Source organism: Callorhinchus milii, unplaced genomic scaffold (assembly GCF_018977255.1).
Source record: "Callorhinchus milii isolate IMCB2004 unplaced genomic scaffold, IMCB_Cmil_1.0 Scaffold14, whole genome shotgun sequence".
Classification (NCBI taxonomy): domain Eukaryota; kingdom Metazoa; phylum Chordata; class Chondrichthyes; order Chimaeriformes; family Callorhinchidae; genus Callorhinchus; species Callorhinchus milii.
The window spans coordinates 13,645,837-13,663,762 of NW_024704755.1; the positions used below are offsets into that span (position 1 = coordinate 13,645,837).

The 17,926-nt window shown below is 39.8% G+C and overlaps 1 protein-coding gene across 1 annotated transcript in view; it reads right to left on the bottom strand.

The window, feature by feature from the left end:
* znrf1 (zinc and ring finger 1) overlaps positions 1 to 17,926 on the bottom strand; it is an 80,306-nt gene that overhangs the window by 23,089 nt on the left and 39,291 nt on the right. Inside the window, exon 3 of the mRNA XM_042340224.1 lies at positions 16,448 to 16,543. Coding sequence (XP_042196158.1) covers positions 16,448 to 16,543 — 96 coding nt within the window. The remainder of the gene's footprint in view (positions 1 to 16,447; positions 16,544 to 17,926) is intronic.

Below are 17,926 nucleotides of genomic sequence, written 5' to 3' on the forward strand. Positions count from 1 at the left end.
TATTTATAATCATCTTTATTTGATTTAATGCCATATCCCATGGTTGAAACCTCTGAAAGCGTTTCACAAGGAGAAACTACTTTCGCTGGTGGGTTAGTCGGTAACCCGAGGACACGGAATTTAAAATAGTTGTTAAAAGAGGGGAGGTGAGGAGAAATATTTTCACACAGCGAGTTGTTCAGATCTGGACTGCATTGCCTGAGAGGGTGGTGGAAGCCGATTCAATGACAACCTTTAAGAGAGAAGTAGCTAATTATTTGGCGAGGACAAGTCTGCAGGGCTTTCGGGAGAGGGCGGGGGAGTGGGATTGATTTAGGTAGCTCTTTTCAAGAAGCCGGCACAGACACGATGGGCTGAATGGCCTCCTTCTGTATTGTATAATTCTATGATTCTATGACAATGTACTGCAAAGTCTAATGACTGTGTATGTTGTGGGTGAATGCAATAAATAAGAGGAATTTATGGGGATTGCTTTTTTCTCGATGGGTCCCTTTTTCTTTCCATCTTGCTGGGTGCCAGAGTGGATTAGGGCAGACAGTTCAATCAAAAGATTCATAATAAAGTACTTTTGTACATTGAAACTTTGAATAGCAGTGGCATTGCATTCACTTCACTGCATTTCAAATATGGAAGCTGCATAACCTGAAAATAATGCAATTCCAACAATGGGGGTGGGGGAAAAAAAAGGCAGATTCTAAAGGATGTTCTGCAAAGGACTGTAGGGAAGGAACAAACCAGTGCAAGTAATATAGCTGTGCTTCATGCACAGAACTCGGTTGTCTCAGCATGTATTTTGGAATAACGTGCAATTATCTCCCACTCAAACGTCTATCTGGTTTGTATTTAACATTTGTGTGTCATTTAGAACAACGTGGTTTATGCTCACAAGCTAGTGATCAAGAGATCAAAATGCACCACTTTGTGTGCAGTTTATACAACCCCCTGAGCAAAATGGGGGATATGCATAAGACAAAAAGTCTCTCCCCTCCTCAACTGGGAACAGCAGAGCTGAGATATTACAAACTAATAACATAGGAAAGGTCCGCCATGCAAGAAGCAAATCTAATTTTCTTCCCCATTGACTGAAACATTTTTTTGCCAGAGAAAATGATTATGCTCAAACAGTAATGTTTAAATCATAGCAGGTTACCAACACTGACATTGCCAGTTTTACAGCAGAACAACTAAATATATCTTGATATGTTGATTACATTATTCACCGGATGAACAAATAATGGGACATAGTTCATCAAATTTCATTTATCACTTTTTGTGATGAGTAATTTGCTACACTTCAAAATGCTCTGAATAGTTTTGCTCAAAGACTATCATTATTGGTGTTCTGGAAGGAAACCTTCGATTGTTTATCTTGCTTAAACAACAGGCACCATCATTCCCACACACAAAAAAAATAAAAAGCAGCCAGAGAAAAACGCAGTAGAACATATAAACGAGTTTAACAGTCATTCAGCAACTTGTTCAGTGGTCCATGAATATCCCTTCCAAATAAATCATAAACCCACCTCTAGAGACAATCGTCTGCCCATGTCTCATCTTGACTTGACCACCTGACAGTTTCCTCACCCCTCACCCAAAAAAAGTGGTTCATACAACTGCTTTCCATAAGACCCTCAGACTGGATAACCCCTGCTAGAAACCCCACCTTCTCACCCACTCCAGGAAAAAGTCAATGAACAAAGGCCTGTCAGCTCGCATCAGAACGCCTGATAACTTAGTGCTAATAGGTTACATTATCCACTTCTACCACTGATCTGAAGTGATTAGTGTTCCACTGAACAACCAGATGCACGTCAATAGCTGTGACTGGACTCAGGAGTCTCCCAAGGACACAAAGTATTTGTCATTACTAACAGTTATGGCTACAGTGAAGCATTCAAAAACAAGTGAAGTCAATCACTGTATTTGTCTACTGTCCTACTGTACTTGACTCTTTCTTGTGCCAAATAGACAATTGCCACCCCATTCAAAAACTGGTCCAGATTGGAAAAGCAGAAGACCATTGAATTCTTAGAGAACTCCTAGGAAGCCCAGATGGTTTACTTAGCTGATTCCTCCTTCCTCTCTCAATCAAAGCTCAAAAACTAATATCTGCTGATTGTTAACATTGCTGAATCAACTTTTCAATCACCACTAAAATCCAACCCTGTGGGTCTGTGCTCGTCCAGCAACAGGACAGTTAATGAGACATGGACAAGGGCTTACGTACATTTCAAAAGTGCCCAGCATAAACTCCATATAAGTAAATGGTCAGGTTAATATTAATGAAGGATGCTTCGGAAAAACTAAAGAACTGTATTTTATTCACATTTACTACACAACCAATCTGATGTACAATTTTTTTAAAAAAAAGTGGTACAGCACAATCAGATTGTAGAGGTACAGGTTCCATCCATCTCACAGAGAAGGCCCTGATTTGGCAGTTCCTATATCCTGGTGTCTGAATGATCAGGCGTCTCCTGGGTAAGCTAATTATTCTCCTGGACGAAAAATTGGACCAGATGAATGCTGCAAACCCTTCACAGGCAGCCAAGAGCTTCACTGCAATTTCTTTTGAAGATTTGCATCCAGGGAGTAAGTCAGCTTCGCCTGCTGGGACACCATAACACAACCATATGGTGAAGACCTGATTATAGCCACTAACAAATTAGACATCCATTAGAACATGCCAGTTGAATAAAAGGGGCAAATTTAGATCAGGCACACATTCAGGCTCTTAATAAGCAACACCAAATGCACAAATACATGCAACAGATATAAGAGTGAAAGCTTTTTCTAAAAAAACCTTTAGAATTGGCAGCCAGTTCTGTGAATATCTGGATACTTGGCAACAAGTTTGGATTCTCAGCCTATTTTGCAGTTCTAACCGTTCAGCAAAGGTTGCTCACGTAGGCGCTGTAATCCATTTTAACTGCAGACAAAGACACTCACACATACGCATGATTGACAGCATCACTATAACAACGTTGTTGCAGGCTTCACAGATTAGGACAAGGGGACATCTGGAGCATAATGACACAAGAAAAAAATGCTGGGCTTCAGTCACAAGTTCCTGATTACTCTACCTAGGTACCCACTCACAATATAACAGTGTGCCACCCAACACAGGCAGATTACTCCTTGCTGATTGCAGGCTGAGATTCTGAACTTTTATTTGAAGATGATCGAAGTTCTATCAAGGGCCTGAAGACTTCTCAAGCAACTTTGTAGTTATAAAAGGGAAATCAAAAGAATCTAGTCATTCGGTGACTAAAGTGGAATATGGGTTGAAAATGATCACATTTAAACACAAAATTGGGTTAAATTTCCTCTGCATTCGAACTGATAAGTACAACAGTGCAAGTCACTCATCACAGCCAATTTTCTTTGCTCCTGTAGGTACTGATCTGGCTGGGATATGGTTCGATAGGTTCTGAGTGACTTTTCCCTGGTACAAAGTGCTAGAGCAACATCCCACAGTGAGCAACCAAGAGACAGAGTCACATGGACCAGTACATCTGCTAAGAGTCAAGTAGCCCCTGAGTCATGTTACAAGTAGCACTGCATTTTAGGATGTGGTGCAACACCCAGGAGATACCAAGTTAGTATACGCAAACAATGTTCAAATTCCTTTATGCACTTGCTGTCTCTGTAAAGCGCTTTGGTACCCTACATGAAATGTGCTCTATAAATGCAAAGCTGTTGATATACACAAAGAATAAATCAAAAAAGACATTCACTGATTTTCTTCCAGAATCTGAAACAGAACATTAGTTCAACAGAGTCAATGCAGATAAGTAGAAACCCAACCTGTGTTACAAGGACATCAACTGAATGAAAAGCTCAATGTTCATTCCTATGGATGTGCTTGAAGGAATTAATAGCCTCTTCACATTCCATTTGCATCTGGAATTATATTTGTTATTTATGCCTCCGCTTAGCAGTCAAGTGGTTATTTTTAACATAAAAATACGTCAGCACCACACAATTTCATTTTTGTAAACCATCCATTCAGTACTTAATGCCCTTTTTAAAATTTATTCCCCTGCTGGTGTTGCTTGATACTTCATTCTCCAGCCCCCTGATCTCTGGGTGAAGTTTGAAAACCGATTTTTAAAAAAAAACTATTGTCCTACATCAATAAATCAGGAGCTGCTGCATCCTGACCACGCTTACGTGGTGCTCATGCGGTGCAGCCAGTGCCATGAAATGATTTATTTTCCATCAACCAACAGTCGATCATTCCATCAAACACATCATGGGTGAAAACACAATATTTATAACAGAATGTTGCAAACAGCAATTCCTGCCAAAACCAGATGTGTGTTGTACTGTACTGACCTGCGTGAACCTCACCTTTACATGTCCAGGAAGTTGACTGTGTCAGAGAAGCATCTGTGTGGGTTGGCAGGATGTACATCTTGTTACCTGAATGAGTTGCTATTTGCAAATTCATGTTAATAATTTTTTACCCCTGGCATCAGAGGTACCAACTGGCCCAGTTGGTTGCACTCCAGCTTCTGAATCAGAAAATTATGAGTTCAAGCCCCACTTTGGGGACTTTGACACTCCAAAACAATGTTGGGAAGCGCTGCATTCTCGGAGGTGCCACCCTTCAGATGAGGTGTGAAAATTGAGTTTGTGTCTGTCTGTTCAGGTGGACGATAAAGATGCCATGGAACTCTTCAAAAAGAGAAGGAAGTGTAACCCAGTGTAATGGCCAACAATTTACAACTAAAATTGATCATTCACTTTTATGGATGCTTGTAGGAACTTGCTGTGAGTAAATTGTCTGCCGCATTTATCTACAAATATTCACTTTGCAGTAAATCCTGTGAAGGCTGAAGAATCCTTTCAGATGTCCTCCCCATTTGAAAGGCGCCATATCAAATGCAAGCATATAATTATTATGTCATACATGTTCGCTGGGGAGTTTGTGGCACTTTGGAACAATCTTAATCCATTTTTTTAGAGGCATGGATCAACAGTGATGGAGTTCCACAATTGGACAACTCGTTCAGAAAAACTCTAAAACATGAATTGTGCCTGAATGAGAAGAAATAATACTGATGCAATATGAAAACCTCCTTTCTGAGTTTGAGGATTAAGGCATATTACTGTGTGTGGAGGGAGCCTTGCTTGCCTAGGTTCAGAGACTCATTAATATTAAAAGGCACAAAAGCATTCCATCCCTATTCTTGCACACCAACAAGGACAAAAGCACTTTTCCTCTTCCCATTTTTTTCCCACTGTAGTTTGAGCCCCATACCGTTGTCCAACTGAGAAACAGGAAATCAACCATTTCCATTTTGACGTTTCAGGAACCAAAATGTACACAATAACAACTTAGCAAAATGAATTGAATTTCATCTTCCTTTCCCCGCAACCCCTCTCAGTGAAACACCAAGCTTACATAAATTTGATTGAGGACTGGGAACTTTTGTGCATAACTGCAGCTGGTCTTTGACTATATCATACTGCAATGCACTGCACCACTGATTTGTGCAGTGTTATTCAGAAAGGATTCTTACTGGAAAACACATTATCCTATGGACTATGATATACTATTTTTAGTTTCTCTGGTAACCTACTTCAATTTCCTTTTTCCATTATACCTCATGAGAAATAATTTATCTTTGCATGTCAAAATCCACTGCAATATCATATTCATAAAGTTACAGTTGTACAGCGAAGCTCATGCTACTACCTTGTGAAAGGATTTTTATACTGTACTGTGAGTTTTTTTTAGTTAAGTGAAGCATTATTATACTTAATTTTTTTATCTCATTGAAGGTTTTCTTTATGTTATCAATCACAGTTTAAAAATCATCCATGATTAAAGTTTTGCACTATCACCCTTTTTGGACCAAACATGTGTTTATATCACATTCTGCAGACATAATTGCAATTGACCTTCCTAAAGGGACGTTTGAAACTCAGAAAAGCTGGCTCTCTAACTGGGCGAAACCTAGGTTCAAATCTTATGCATATTCAGGCCCTCTCATGAACCAAAACAAGGTGGGGAACAAACTGGTCTCAATTAATATTTTTTTTCCCCTTGCTATTCCCAAATTCCTGGAGGGACATCCTTTGTTATCTGCAGTACAACGGTCAATAAGACACAACAGATTTTAAAAGAACATTTCAAATTAAAAATAATCTGAAGAGTTTTTACTCATATACGTATTAACAAGAAAACATGAAAATAATGGCCATCATTTTTCTTTATAATAATACTTGCATTTGATATAGCGCTTTTCAGGTCTTCGAGATGTCTCAAATCTCTTCACAGAATATGCTGTAAAGTGAATTGACCATATATTTATGGGCGAAACTACAAATTGGCAGAAATATCCCCTAACTCTGAAGCCACAGCCTAATGGACCAAAGCCATGTTTTTGAAAATATTACAAAGATTAGAGCCACTGATTAGAATGAAATCAAACAAGTCTCTTTCAACATATTCCTTCACATCAAGCCCACTTCGCTGGTTTGCTACCCCGATACTTGATTATTATTTGATTATTTATTTTAATTGGCTCAAATTTTGTTTCCATTTTATGTTTTTTTTTACTTGTTACTTTTCTGCCTTCCACCCTTAATTTGCTCTTTAATTATTGGCATTGTGAGGGCAAAGGAATCAAAGAGGAGAGAGAGGTTAAACAGAGAATCTTGAAACTGACTCACAGTGGAAAGCAGTGATAGAGATAATGGCCGATGGGCAGATACAAGAGCAATCCACGCTGGTTAATAGGCAGATATCTCAGTTAAACATACCACTGCAACAGCAGCTATACAATCATTAGGGATCAAGCATGAGTCCCAAGCTTGCACAAACCGCTTGGGGAAATAAAACTAGGAACTTGGAGGTCAAAGTTTCGCCCACAAATCTACGCTCAATTCACTTTCCAGTCTATTCTGTGAAGTGCTTTGAGACATGCAAGGATTATTATTATACAAAGTAATCTACAGGTTAACACAGATCTGTCAAGTTCCACGTGTTTTCAGTCCGATTCATTCACAGATTACAAAGGATACCACAGAACAGTTATACACAGAAGATTACAAAGGTTACCACATCCACTAAAAATATATAAACACAAGCTTTTTATTGGCTTTGAATGTCTGAAATCTTACTCTTGGCAATTGTCTGACCTTGGTAAGTATGATCAAGATGAGCCTGGAGGTGGGGCTCAGTCAGCCTGAGCTGAGAGGAAACACTGAGCTGTGAGTGGAGGAATAATAAAGTCACAAGACAAAATGATATGAATAAACTGCATGCATTGGCCTGGTACCAGAGTCTCTATCCAAATTCTAGGTGCACATTATCAGTTGACACTCAACTACATTGTCCTTGGTTGGGTGGCAGTTCCCACTCCTGATAACTATCCAGGGACATTTGCAGTATGTAGATGTCAGGGCCACCTGTGTCATCTGGTCAAACAGCAGGCTAACACTGATCATCTAGCTAAATGAGCACTTGGGGATGATATTGGAAGAATGCCAGACCCAAGCTTAATACAGACTTGCAATAATTTCCTCTATGTACAGCTTTAGGGCCTGGAAGCTTATATTCAACTAATAATTTCCAAACTAAATAAATTAGAAAAAGAAAATCAAGTAGAATACACATGGGCATTCCAAACGATCAATTGTTAAAAATAGAAACATAATTTGTACCTGCTTGTTTTACTTGTTTAAAAAGAGTTAAATACCGAGTAGCTTCAACCGCCATAAAAAGACCGTATCGTATATCGTAGTGGTCAATTGAAGAATTCTAATAATATTTTAAAATCCTAATTGAAGCTTTTTATGAACCGTGATTAAACCTGTAAAAACTATATACAAGCGTAATTTGTTGTTGTTGGTAGAGCCTGGCTATTAACTTGAGGATGTCACAACAGAGCCCCAGCCAGCCTTTCCCCAATATCTGCATATGTTCACATTCCAGGAACAGCCTCTGCTCATTATTCTAACTACTGTACATATTTTGATACTATAATTTTTGATCACCAGAGAAACACTTGCAATTAATCTCAAAGTAACTTTTAAATGCTAGAAATGCTAAACGTTAACAAAAGCTCTATTGAGAATGTTTGTATTGAATTAAAATTGTAGCAGCAATACTATAAAAATACTTTACTTTAAATTACATTAAAAATGTAACAGCTATTATGCATCTATATTTGTGAAGCAAAACCAACAGCATTTGTGCTCTTTTATGCCCCCCAAAAATTACCCTATTGGCAGTGCACAATAATAGTGTTGTAATGCAAAAAAAAGCACTATTTTCTTCTGTAGAATGGCTTCATCCAAACTTGTTTACTATTGCAGATTTAAATACAAATGTATCTTTCATATAAATCAAAGGCACAGGATATCAAATAATACTTACTTGGATTAATAACTATGTATTTGTATAGGGAAAGAGAACCTAAATAGAAAACAGATCAGACAGAAAGCAATTGTTTCAGTGTTTGTACTAAACTCACATTATCTACTATTGAAACATTTCTCATCAAGAGATCTGGTTCTAAATCCGGTAGAGTTAATAAATCCTAGGAACAATTTACAATATGGCAAATTAACTCAACAGATCAGGATTCAAACCTGCAACTTTCTTATCTGTGCCATTTACTGCTACAGCAGATGATTGATGCATTCACATCCAAGGATATCGAGCAGAGTCGGGGTTCTTGTCGGCTGACAGCCCATTAATATTCCAGAAATAGTGGCCTGATGTGGAAAAGTTGCTGCTGTAGCTGAGAGATGAACACAACTTTGGTCCTGGGGTTTCAGAGCATTTGGACCCAAGGTGATTTGTGAAGGGTGCCTGCCTGGCATTACAGACCTGGAATCTTGGATGGATAAGAAAGCCAACTAAGCAGTCTATCTTCGGATCAAGAGATCTCTACTGGGAAGCTGAGGCACAATTGTTTTCTTCAAGTTCCATTACTATAGGAATCACGTGGAACAAGTAACCACAAGTGGCTATTGAAGCCAACTCAATCACATGATTTTAAAGGGAACTGGCAGACATTTGAACAGAAAAGGTATAAAAAGGGTAAGAGCAAGGAGATGGTACTCGAGTAACTAGCTCCAGTGGGGAACCAGCACAGTAGACACAATGGTCTCCTCTTGTACTGAAGTTTTTTAGGATTATGGGAATGGCTGGCTATTTCAATTAGACAAGTTGATTTTCAAGCAATTCTAATTTCCATATGCAAATCAGACACAAATCACTGCAATCATTGATATTTCATTATCTCCACTTAAAATTACATTTACTGTTGGAAGGACGTTTTCTTATTGGTTTGTGCAAATAAAATCCAATTAGTGTGGTTTAGTAATGCTACCCCTGCAGTATTGCAATTATTCTCTCCAACCGGGTGCAATGAAGCTGCAGTTGTGAAGAAAGTGTGTTCCAAGTAACCTGATTTGCATATGTAAACTAGGTCCAGCTTTTATACCACCATCAAAATTACTGACAATCAAACAGGGAGCAAATTCCCACCAGGACAAAAGTAACGTCAACACTGAAGCTAATGACTTTCACAGCACACAACAGTACAAACAAATTTTGAACATTGCATCAAATTTTCTTAAAAGCAAGGTTAGGGACCATAGCCCATTCGCTTTATTGCTTCTGCTCATTTTCTGACAACTAAAGGATATGCATCATCATGAACTGGGATGCTAACCAGGGCAGATTCCAATTGCTGGGTTGACCATAGTATCTAATAGAGTGAAAGCATTCAATCTTAGCACCCAATCCGGGTGAGGGTGGCAAAGCAAAGATGCCTCTAAATTGAATAAAACTGCATCAATGTTATTTTGTTCATTATTAAAAAANTCACCAAAGCAATTTTGAGCCTTAACTTACAGGTTATTGTGATACAGTCCAGTTCTCCCCACACAGTATAGATGAAGTAATGCATTCCAATTATTCCGAGATATCAAATAGTCTCTACCAGATTTGATAATAAGATTATAAAACCAAATAGATTTCCAACACATCAGCACCAAGGAGACTGACTATATTAAAATCACAAAACAAATGACAAAGACATTGACTCAAATGCTGACATTTGTCTAACAGCAAACCTGAAATATTCTTCATGAATATGGGCAGGAAACTATATATGCTATAATATTATGTATCCCTTTGAGCAAATTTTATTATCATCAAATTGAGGGATGTTACTGTTGGGAAATAGAGCATTATCCTTTTTGAGGCATATATCATCACGAACAAGCATTACAAGGTCAAGTTAGCTGCACATAAAGTTCCCTCTACTTCACCCCAACCCAAGAAAAGAACCTCCTACTCCAAAACTATGACATATTGTATTTCCCACACAAACTATCCAGCAAGATTGTCAATTCTGTGCTGAATTAATAGCAGCTTTGTGCTGTGACCCGAAGCAGAACAGCAACAGAATTGAAACTACAATGGATGCATTTTCTGCCTACAATACAAGTTTTTTCTCCCTTATAAAGATGACGAAAAATAAACATTATCAACAATTTATATTGAGAAATAGGAGTTGAACCATTTTGAGACTGATTTAGCTTGAAATGTGTGACTAACATTCAGATACTGCATTTCAAATTGGCATGAAACACCCATATTTGCAGGAAGATTCCATGCTAAATTAATCTGTATATACAATATGAATTAGTCAGTTCTCTCCAACCATCCTCATACTATCCTAGTTTATTAATTTTCCACCACGAACAAAGAAACTAATCAGATTTACTAAATATGCCTGATTTAATAATAATCCTTGCATTTAATATAACCCAATTGTTAGTCGATTGGTGGATTGCTTTACCTCGCTTCTGCCACATTGCCTGACTCCACCTCTATCTCACTCTAAAATGGTGGCAAAACCCATATTCACACCTTCGTCACATCTTGGCTGGATTTTTCTAACCATCCCCAGCTGGTGGCTGTAGCTCACCATCCATAAACTTCAACGCATTCAAAACTCCATGCCTCCATTCGCACCCCCACCAAACTCCATATGTGGATCACCCTTTAAAACTTGTCTCTTTTACTGTGCCGACAGTCACTTGCTTTCTCTCAATCACTCAATCAATCAATCGACATCCCCATTGGTAAAGAACTCTGAGACATTATCCTGAGGGAAAGACACTATATAAATGCAAGTTCCTGTTGTATAATCGCACATCACCAAAGTCATTACGTGCCGCTGCTACTGTCAACTCTCAGACCTCTGTTAGCTTGCAGTCAAGGTAACGAAATCCCACCACAAGAGGAGCACGGTGACTCATTTGGGTAAATCTTATACTGGAATCAAAACTATGTCTGTTAGTCATAGCATTCAAATAGAACTTGGTATTGGATGGGAACACTTAAATTTGAGTGTTTATTTTAAGAAGTGCAGTAAAAACGGAAGTAAGAAGCCTTCTTTGGGAATTCACAAGTTTAAAATGGAAAGTAATATCTCAGTTCATACTTATTTGGTGTGAAACATTTAAAAAAACACAATTTATCCAGCTCTTAACTGTCAAACATTGAGGGGTTACAATAATGACAGTTACACCAGTGGTTGGCAGCTGGATAAATGTAAAAGGCTGAGTTCAGAATTAACAGTCAAACCACTTGAATGGTTTGGAGGACCAGAAACTGTATTGACTTTTCTACATCTCCTGGGAAGATATTTACTGGTTTAAGGCTAATGTGTTCAAAAAATACTTTCACCTGAAGATCTGCTGAAAGGTCAATTTATGCAAAACTTAACATTATCTTTGCTGTGTTGTGTGCAGTTCAGTTGACTCACAGTACAGATAATCCAGAAAATGTTAAGAGCCTCCCCCTGACCACCTCTGCATTATTAATGTTTGTCTTTGTTTGGAGTCCTGTAGCTCAGTGGTTAGAGCACTCGCTTTGCAATACTTCAGATTTTGTTTCTCATAGTGGGGTTTAAACACACCAACGTCAATCAAGATTCCTCAAAGGAATCTGAATACAAACTTATGGGAACTTCCTAATAATACAATCTACTTTCAAAGTAGGTGCATCTGTGTGTTGTATTTCACGTTACCTCAGATTCCGTAATTAAGAAATCCTGTTTGGAATCAGACCCCAATATCATTTGATCTTTTTATCTTTGAAGTCAGACAATGCTCCAATCAAACTCAGTACAAACATGATGGAGCAGTAGTTCATCTTCCTCCTTGGCACTTCAGCCAACTGGTATGAGCAATGCTTTCAGACTCGAGTGGTCTCCTTGATTTTCCTATTCCATTCCCCCAAATCAATGTCACTCACATTCTGCTATATTCCCTTTGATTTTAGTCCTTGTCCAAGTCTCTCAAATTGTCGTTTTATAAACCCAACTCCAGGCCTGAGTCACAATTTGTATAAAAGAACTGCTTTGAAGGGTCAGACATAAAACAATAATCTGTCTAGACTATCGATCAAGTTGTTAATCAGTCTGGCTATGAAGTAAGAACACCATTTACTAGCTAGTTGGAGAGTGGGATTAAACATGGTGCTCATGTGTAGAAAATCAGCAGTACATATTTAATGGGCTGAATGGCCTGTTCCTTCTGCAATTCCTAGTTGCCAGCAGGACTAAAGGTGTAGGAGAGGTTGCCAAAAATAGTATTTTGGGACTCACTGTGGCCATGCTCAGTGCTATCAACTCTAGATTATTGGCCCATGGACATCAGACAGTGAAACGAGGAGAAAGTCTCAACCTTCTATCATTGGCCAGAGAAATGCAATAGAACTGCTCATGAAATAGCCTTGTTGTTTTAACACACAGTAAGACACACATACATGTTCTGGCAAGACTGACAAACTGGCAGTGAATCTTCAGAATACAACAACAACAAAATTACATTTGTACAGAGTCTTTCACATCGAGAGGACGTCCCAAGGTGCTGGACAGTCAGTGTTTCAGACCCGAGCTGGGAGTCAAGATTGGGGAGGGTGGAGGGCAGGGGGGGAAGCAGGGTGATCGAAAGCACGGTCGAAAAGGAGGGTCTTGAGATGGGTCTTGAAGGAGGCAAGGGAGGGACTGCGGAATGGAGTTCCAGAGGATGAGGGCAGAGTGGCAGAAGGCCTGCCTGCCAAGCGTGGGCCATGCAAGGCAGGTGATGTGAAGCAGGCTGGAGCGAAGGGAGCAGGTAGGATGGTAGGAAGTTAGGAGGTCGCAGTGGTAGGGGGTAGAAAGGCCATGGAGGGTTTTGAAGGTGAAGGTGAAGACCAGGATCTTGAACTGTATCCTCTGTGTGATGGGAAGCCAATGGAGTCGGGTGATTGTGGGGGTGATAGAGACACGGAGCCTGGTGCGGGAGAGGACATGGGCTGCAGAGTTCTGGATGATCTGCAGCTATGAAGGGAGGAGTTGGGGAGGCCAACAAGCAAGGAGTTTGCATAGTTAAGCCTGAGTGTTATGAATGCATGTATAAGAATAGGAAGGTCTCAGATTAACCAAAAAAAAGCAAATGTTGACCTAAATTTGTCAAGACAGCTGCAGGAACAACAAAGCACAAGTTTGCAAGCAAGTGGTTAAGGGGGAAATAGAAAGAAAAGAGACAGACGGACAGAGGGGCAAAGACAGATGCACACACACACAGATGACATTACACACCCACGGGGGAGCGTGGGAGGGAGATGGGTAGACAAAGAGAAAGAAATATAAACACAGTAAAATAAAGTTGGACTGACAGGCAGCTCAAGAGAGATGTAGAAGTCAAAGAAATAAGAGCGAGCAAGTGAAAGAAACAATAATCTACCGTTGATAACGCTAAACATGTACCTCACACTTACAGATTGAAGCATTTGGAAAAGAACTTCCAAGATTATAAAATTCTCAAATATCACAATTAGACACAGCCAGCCTTTTTATACTGTATGAATAAAACGTTTATAATGTGGATTTTGGAAGTTCATTTCATAGCAGTCATAAATAAGAATAAGTCAGTGTTTCCAGCAGGAATCATCTGCTAATGAACATTCATAAAATAATGCCCAAGGCGTCACCAAAGAATCAATTCCAAGAGAAGCCAGGTCAGATTCACTGTGCTACACATCACTGAGTGCGTGGATATACAAAAGCCTGTGAAGCGAAAAATGCTGCAAATCCCATCAGCCACCGCAGTTGCCTGCTGACCCCATTTCTAAAAGTGTACACACTCCACCACTGAGCACATAGTCAGCATAATACTAAATAAGCCTTAGGATTCTGAGCAAGCACAGGCAACAAGTTATTTCCAAAAGTCACTTCTGGGACTTTTCTGTGCATCACAATAGCATAATGTTGTACAGAGCTCAGATGTAATTTCCCCCCCCCGCCCCCGGAAGGTTCCCAATGCTTGCTGTTGTTTAACCATGTTCAGAATTTTTGTTTTTTCGCTCCATTTGAATTCTGTCAAACTGGCACTTACATAAACGAAAGCACAAGTGTAACTGGTTAAGTTCGCATATGGAGTGACATTCAATTTAGAACTAAACGCGTTCCTTTATGTTGTCGTCTTACTCTTTGGCTCAACATTCCCTTTTTAGTTGTCGTCTTACTCTTTGGCTCAACTTACATGAGCAGTAAGGCTCCTTTCAAATTTACAGCTCTTTAAACCAAATGAATAAATTCAAATACATTTAATTCAGTGCTGCTTTGGTTTAAAGCCTGCTCAGAAATTAATAGATTGAAATCTGGTCAAAAACAAAAGCATCATAACTTGAATCCCTCGTCAAATCCGATACTGTTTTTTCAGCAAGCCAAGCACTGAATCAGTATTGAGTTCAGTCCTGCACAGGTTGTTTTGAGTGCGAGAAAATAATCATTAACAACAACTACAAAATTACATTTGTATAGCGGCTTTCATGTCGGGAGGACATAACAAGGCGCTGGACAGTCAGAGTTTCGGACCCGAGCTGGGGGTCAGTATCATGGAGGGCAGTGGGGGAAGCCGGGTGATCAAAAGCACGGTCGAAGAAGAGGGTCTTGAGATGGGTCTTGAAGGAGGAAAGGAAGGGGGGCGAGGCGGAGGGACTGCGGGATGGACTTCCAGAGGGTGGCGGCAGAGTGGCAAAGACCCGCCCAGCAATGGCAGGGCGAACGAGGCGGGGGAGTTGAAGCAGGCCGGAGCCCGCTGAACAGAGGGAGCGGATAGGATGGAGGTGTGATGGGAAGCTAGTGGAGTCGGACTAGGATGGAGGTGATAGGGTCACAGACCCTGGCGTGGGAGAGGACACGGATTGCAAAGTTTTGGATGATCTGCAGCCTATGGAGGGAGGGAGTTGGGGAGGCCGACAAGCAAGGAGTTTGCATAGTCGAGCCTCGATGTAATGAAAGCGTGTCTGAGGGTTTCGGCGGCCTGCGGTGTGAGACAGTGGTGGAGCCGGGCGACATTGTGGAGGTGGGAGAAGGCAGAGCGGGTCATGGCACAGAGGAGGGGTAGAAAGGATAGTTGAGGATCAAACAAGACGCCAAGGTTCCGGACTTCGGGATTGTGCAACTATGGATGGTGGTGCTGTCAGCTCCTGAGGTGTGGAGGTACTGACGGGAGCCAATCAGGAGAGCCTCGGTCTTGTTGATGTTCAACTGAAGAAAATTGGTTCTCATCCAGGACTTGATGTCTGACAGACATTCTGTCAGGACAGCAGTGGTCCTGCAGTCAAGAGTGAAGGCAGATTAGTTAATTAATTCATTCAATTAAATCCAATTGAATCACATTGTGACCTGAACTTGACCTGTCTGATCAATTGCCATGTGAGCTGAACTTGACGTGACTGATCAAAATTCATGTGATCTGAACTTGACGTGACTGATCAATCGACACATGACCTGGACTTGACCAACCTGATCAATCGCCATGTGACCTGGAACTCACCAGCTTTGTTCAAAGAAAAAAACGCCAGGAATTCTAAAAGACTGAGCACCAGAATACCAAGAGAGAGAATTGGGATTGAAACTTGGAAGTAAGTTTTGCTAATATCAGGAAACAGATGTAGAGTGGTGTACCCACATTTTGCCAAGTCTGGAGATCTGAGATATCTTGATAATGAAGAACAAATTCAGCATCTGGTTTTCATGTTAGAAATGTCTGGGTATATCACTCCAAAAGGAACAGATGAAATACCCTAAGTAGATAAGTACCCTAACTAAATAGGCTTTTTAGTATTGCAACAATAATGCAGGGAAATACCAAATAATTGTCACTTACAGATTACCAAAATTTGAGCCAAACCCCTGTTCTAAAGGGGAGAGCTGGCTCACAAGACAAAAGGATGCATTAGCCCTGAACATTTTACTGAACAGTTACTTCATTCATTCGTAACTGTGAGCATGGCAAAGCATACTGTGGCATGGTAAATGGCAAAGCATGCTCTGCCAAGCACCACTAATAATGTTAATATCTTTCAAGAACGTCAACGCACAGGGTGCAAGTAGAAAAGAGATTTATACAGTACCGTTGTACGAGAGTCGTGGTTTGCTGAGACACATTATAAAGTGCATCTCCATCTCGTCGGAAGCCACAGATTTTGAACATATTGGGCACTTGAAACCTGCAAAAAAAAAAGGGCAAATCAGTGAAGAACAAACACATCAGCTGTTTGTTTGTTTTCCTTCCAATGACATTCTTATGGCTTTTGCTTGAGGAGGTATTCACTTTCAGCTCAAGAATGAATGAAAATTTTGGCAAGCAAACGGAAGTAAATGAAACTGCTGGGACGAGTAATGTCTGCTTGTAACCCATTGTCCTCTTTATATCCCATTCACTAAATCACAAGAGGCTAACTGCATTAAGAAATTCAACATGAAAGGCTTTTAAAGCTATTTTCATTTGCCACAACTTCAAGCAGTCACAGAAGTTGAATGTAAGCACTGACTGTGAGACTATTTAAAGCCGTGTTTGAAATCAACTATAACCATAACCTTTAAGGATTTATTTTTTGAAGGGACTTCAGAATAAAGGCGAGTAAAAATAACTGACTGAAGATAAGTCAGCAACTTGTTTGTTAGCAGTTTACTGCAAAAATGCAGTTTACAACAACAACAAATTACACTTGCATAGTGCCTTTCACATCAGGAGGACGTTCTAAGCTGTTGCTTAAACCAAAGTACACCCTCATAATTTATTACAGTAGAATCCCGTCAGAAAGTTGGAGTTGGGGTTCAGAAAATTTCACCAAGGTTTGATCAAGAGCAGTCGCTGGTCAGTGCTCATGTATCACATCACTACCAATCAATTGAGCAGTGATGTCATGGAGTTGTATGAGCAGAAGGTTGGCTGGTTCCATCGGCCCCCCATCGCACTTGAAATCGCGTCATCACAGTTCAAACACGTAACTGGGTTTCAAATCCCCTTGTTTTGAAGGGCAACAACAGGATTTCAAGCTCAATGATGTGAGACCAAGATTTCAAGCACAATATATGGTGCAATTTGGATTTTGAATGTTCCAAATTCCAAATATTAACGTAATAACCCCTCCAATCGGGTTTCCGTGCCACCATTCATTTACTGCATTTTTCTTGATTTTGAGGTAAGAAAATGTCAGGTCCACAAACCAATCACATTATAGAAGTGAACTTGCCTTTGAACAAAGCGCATTATAATGGAGATTCTACTTCTTGAAAATATTCTTTGGAACTTACTCTAACTACAGACAACCTAACAATAAATTAAAAATAATAAGACTTGCAGTTGATAAAGCACCTTTCACACCAAGAGAACATCTCAAAGCACTTCTCACTCTTGGAAAATGATTTGATACAAGATTAAATCAGCATTATCTGTATGCAAATTCAAAACATTTGAGGACAACGAAGTGACATATTACTTTCGATTCTCAATTTTATATTAGATCACAAACATTTAAAGTCAATTTGCAATTGTCGCTTTAATATGACATAGAGAGCCCCATATAAAAGACAGGTAAAAAAGAGTT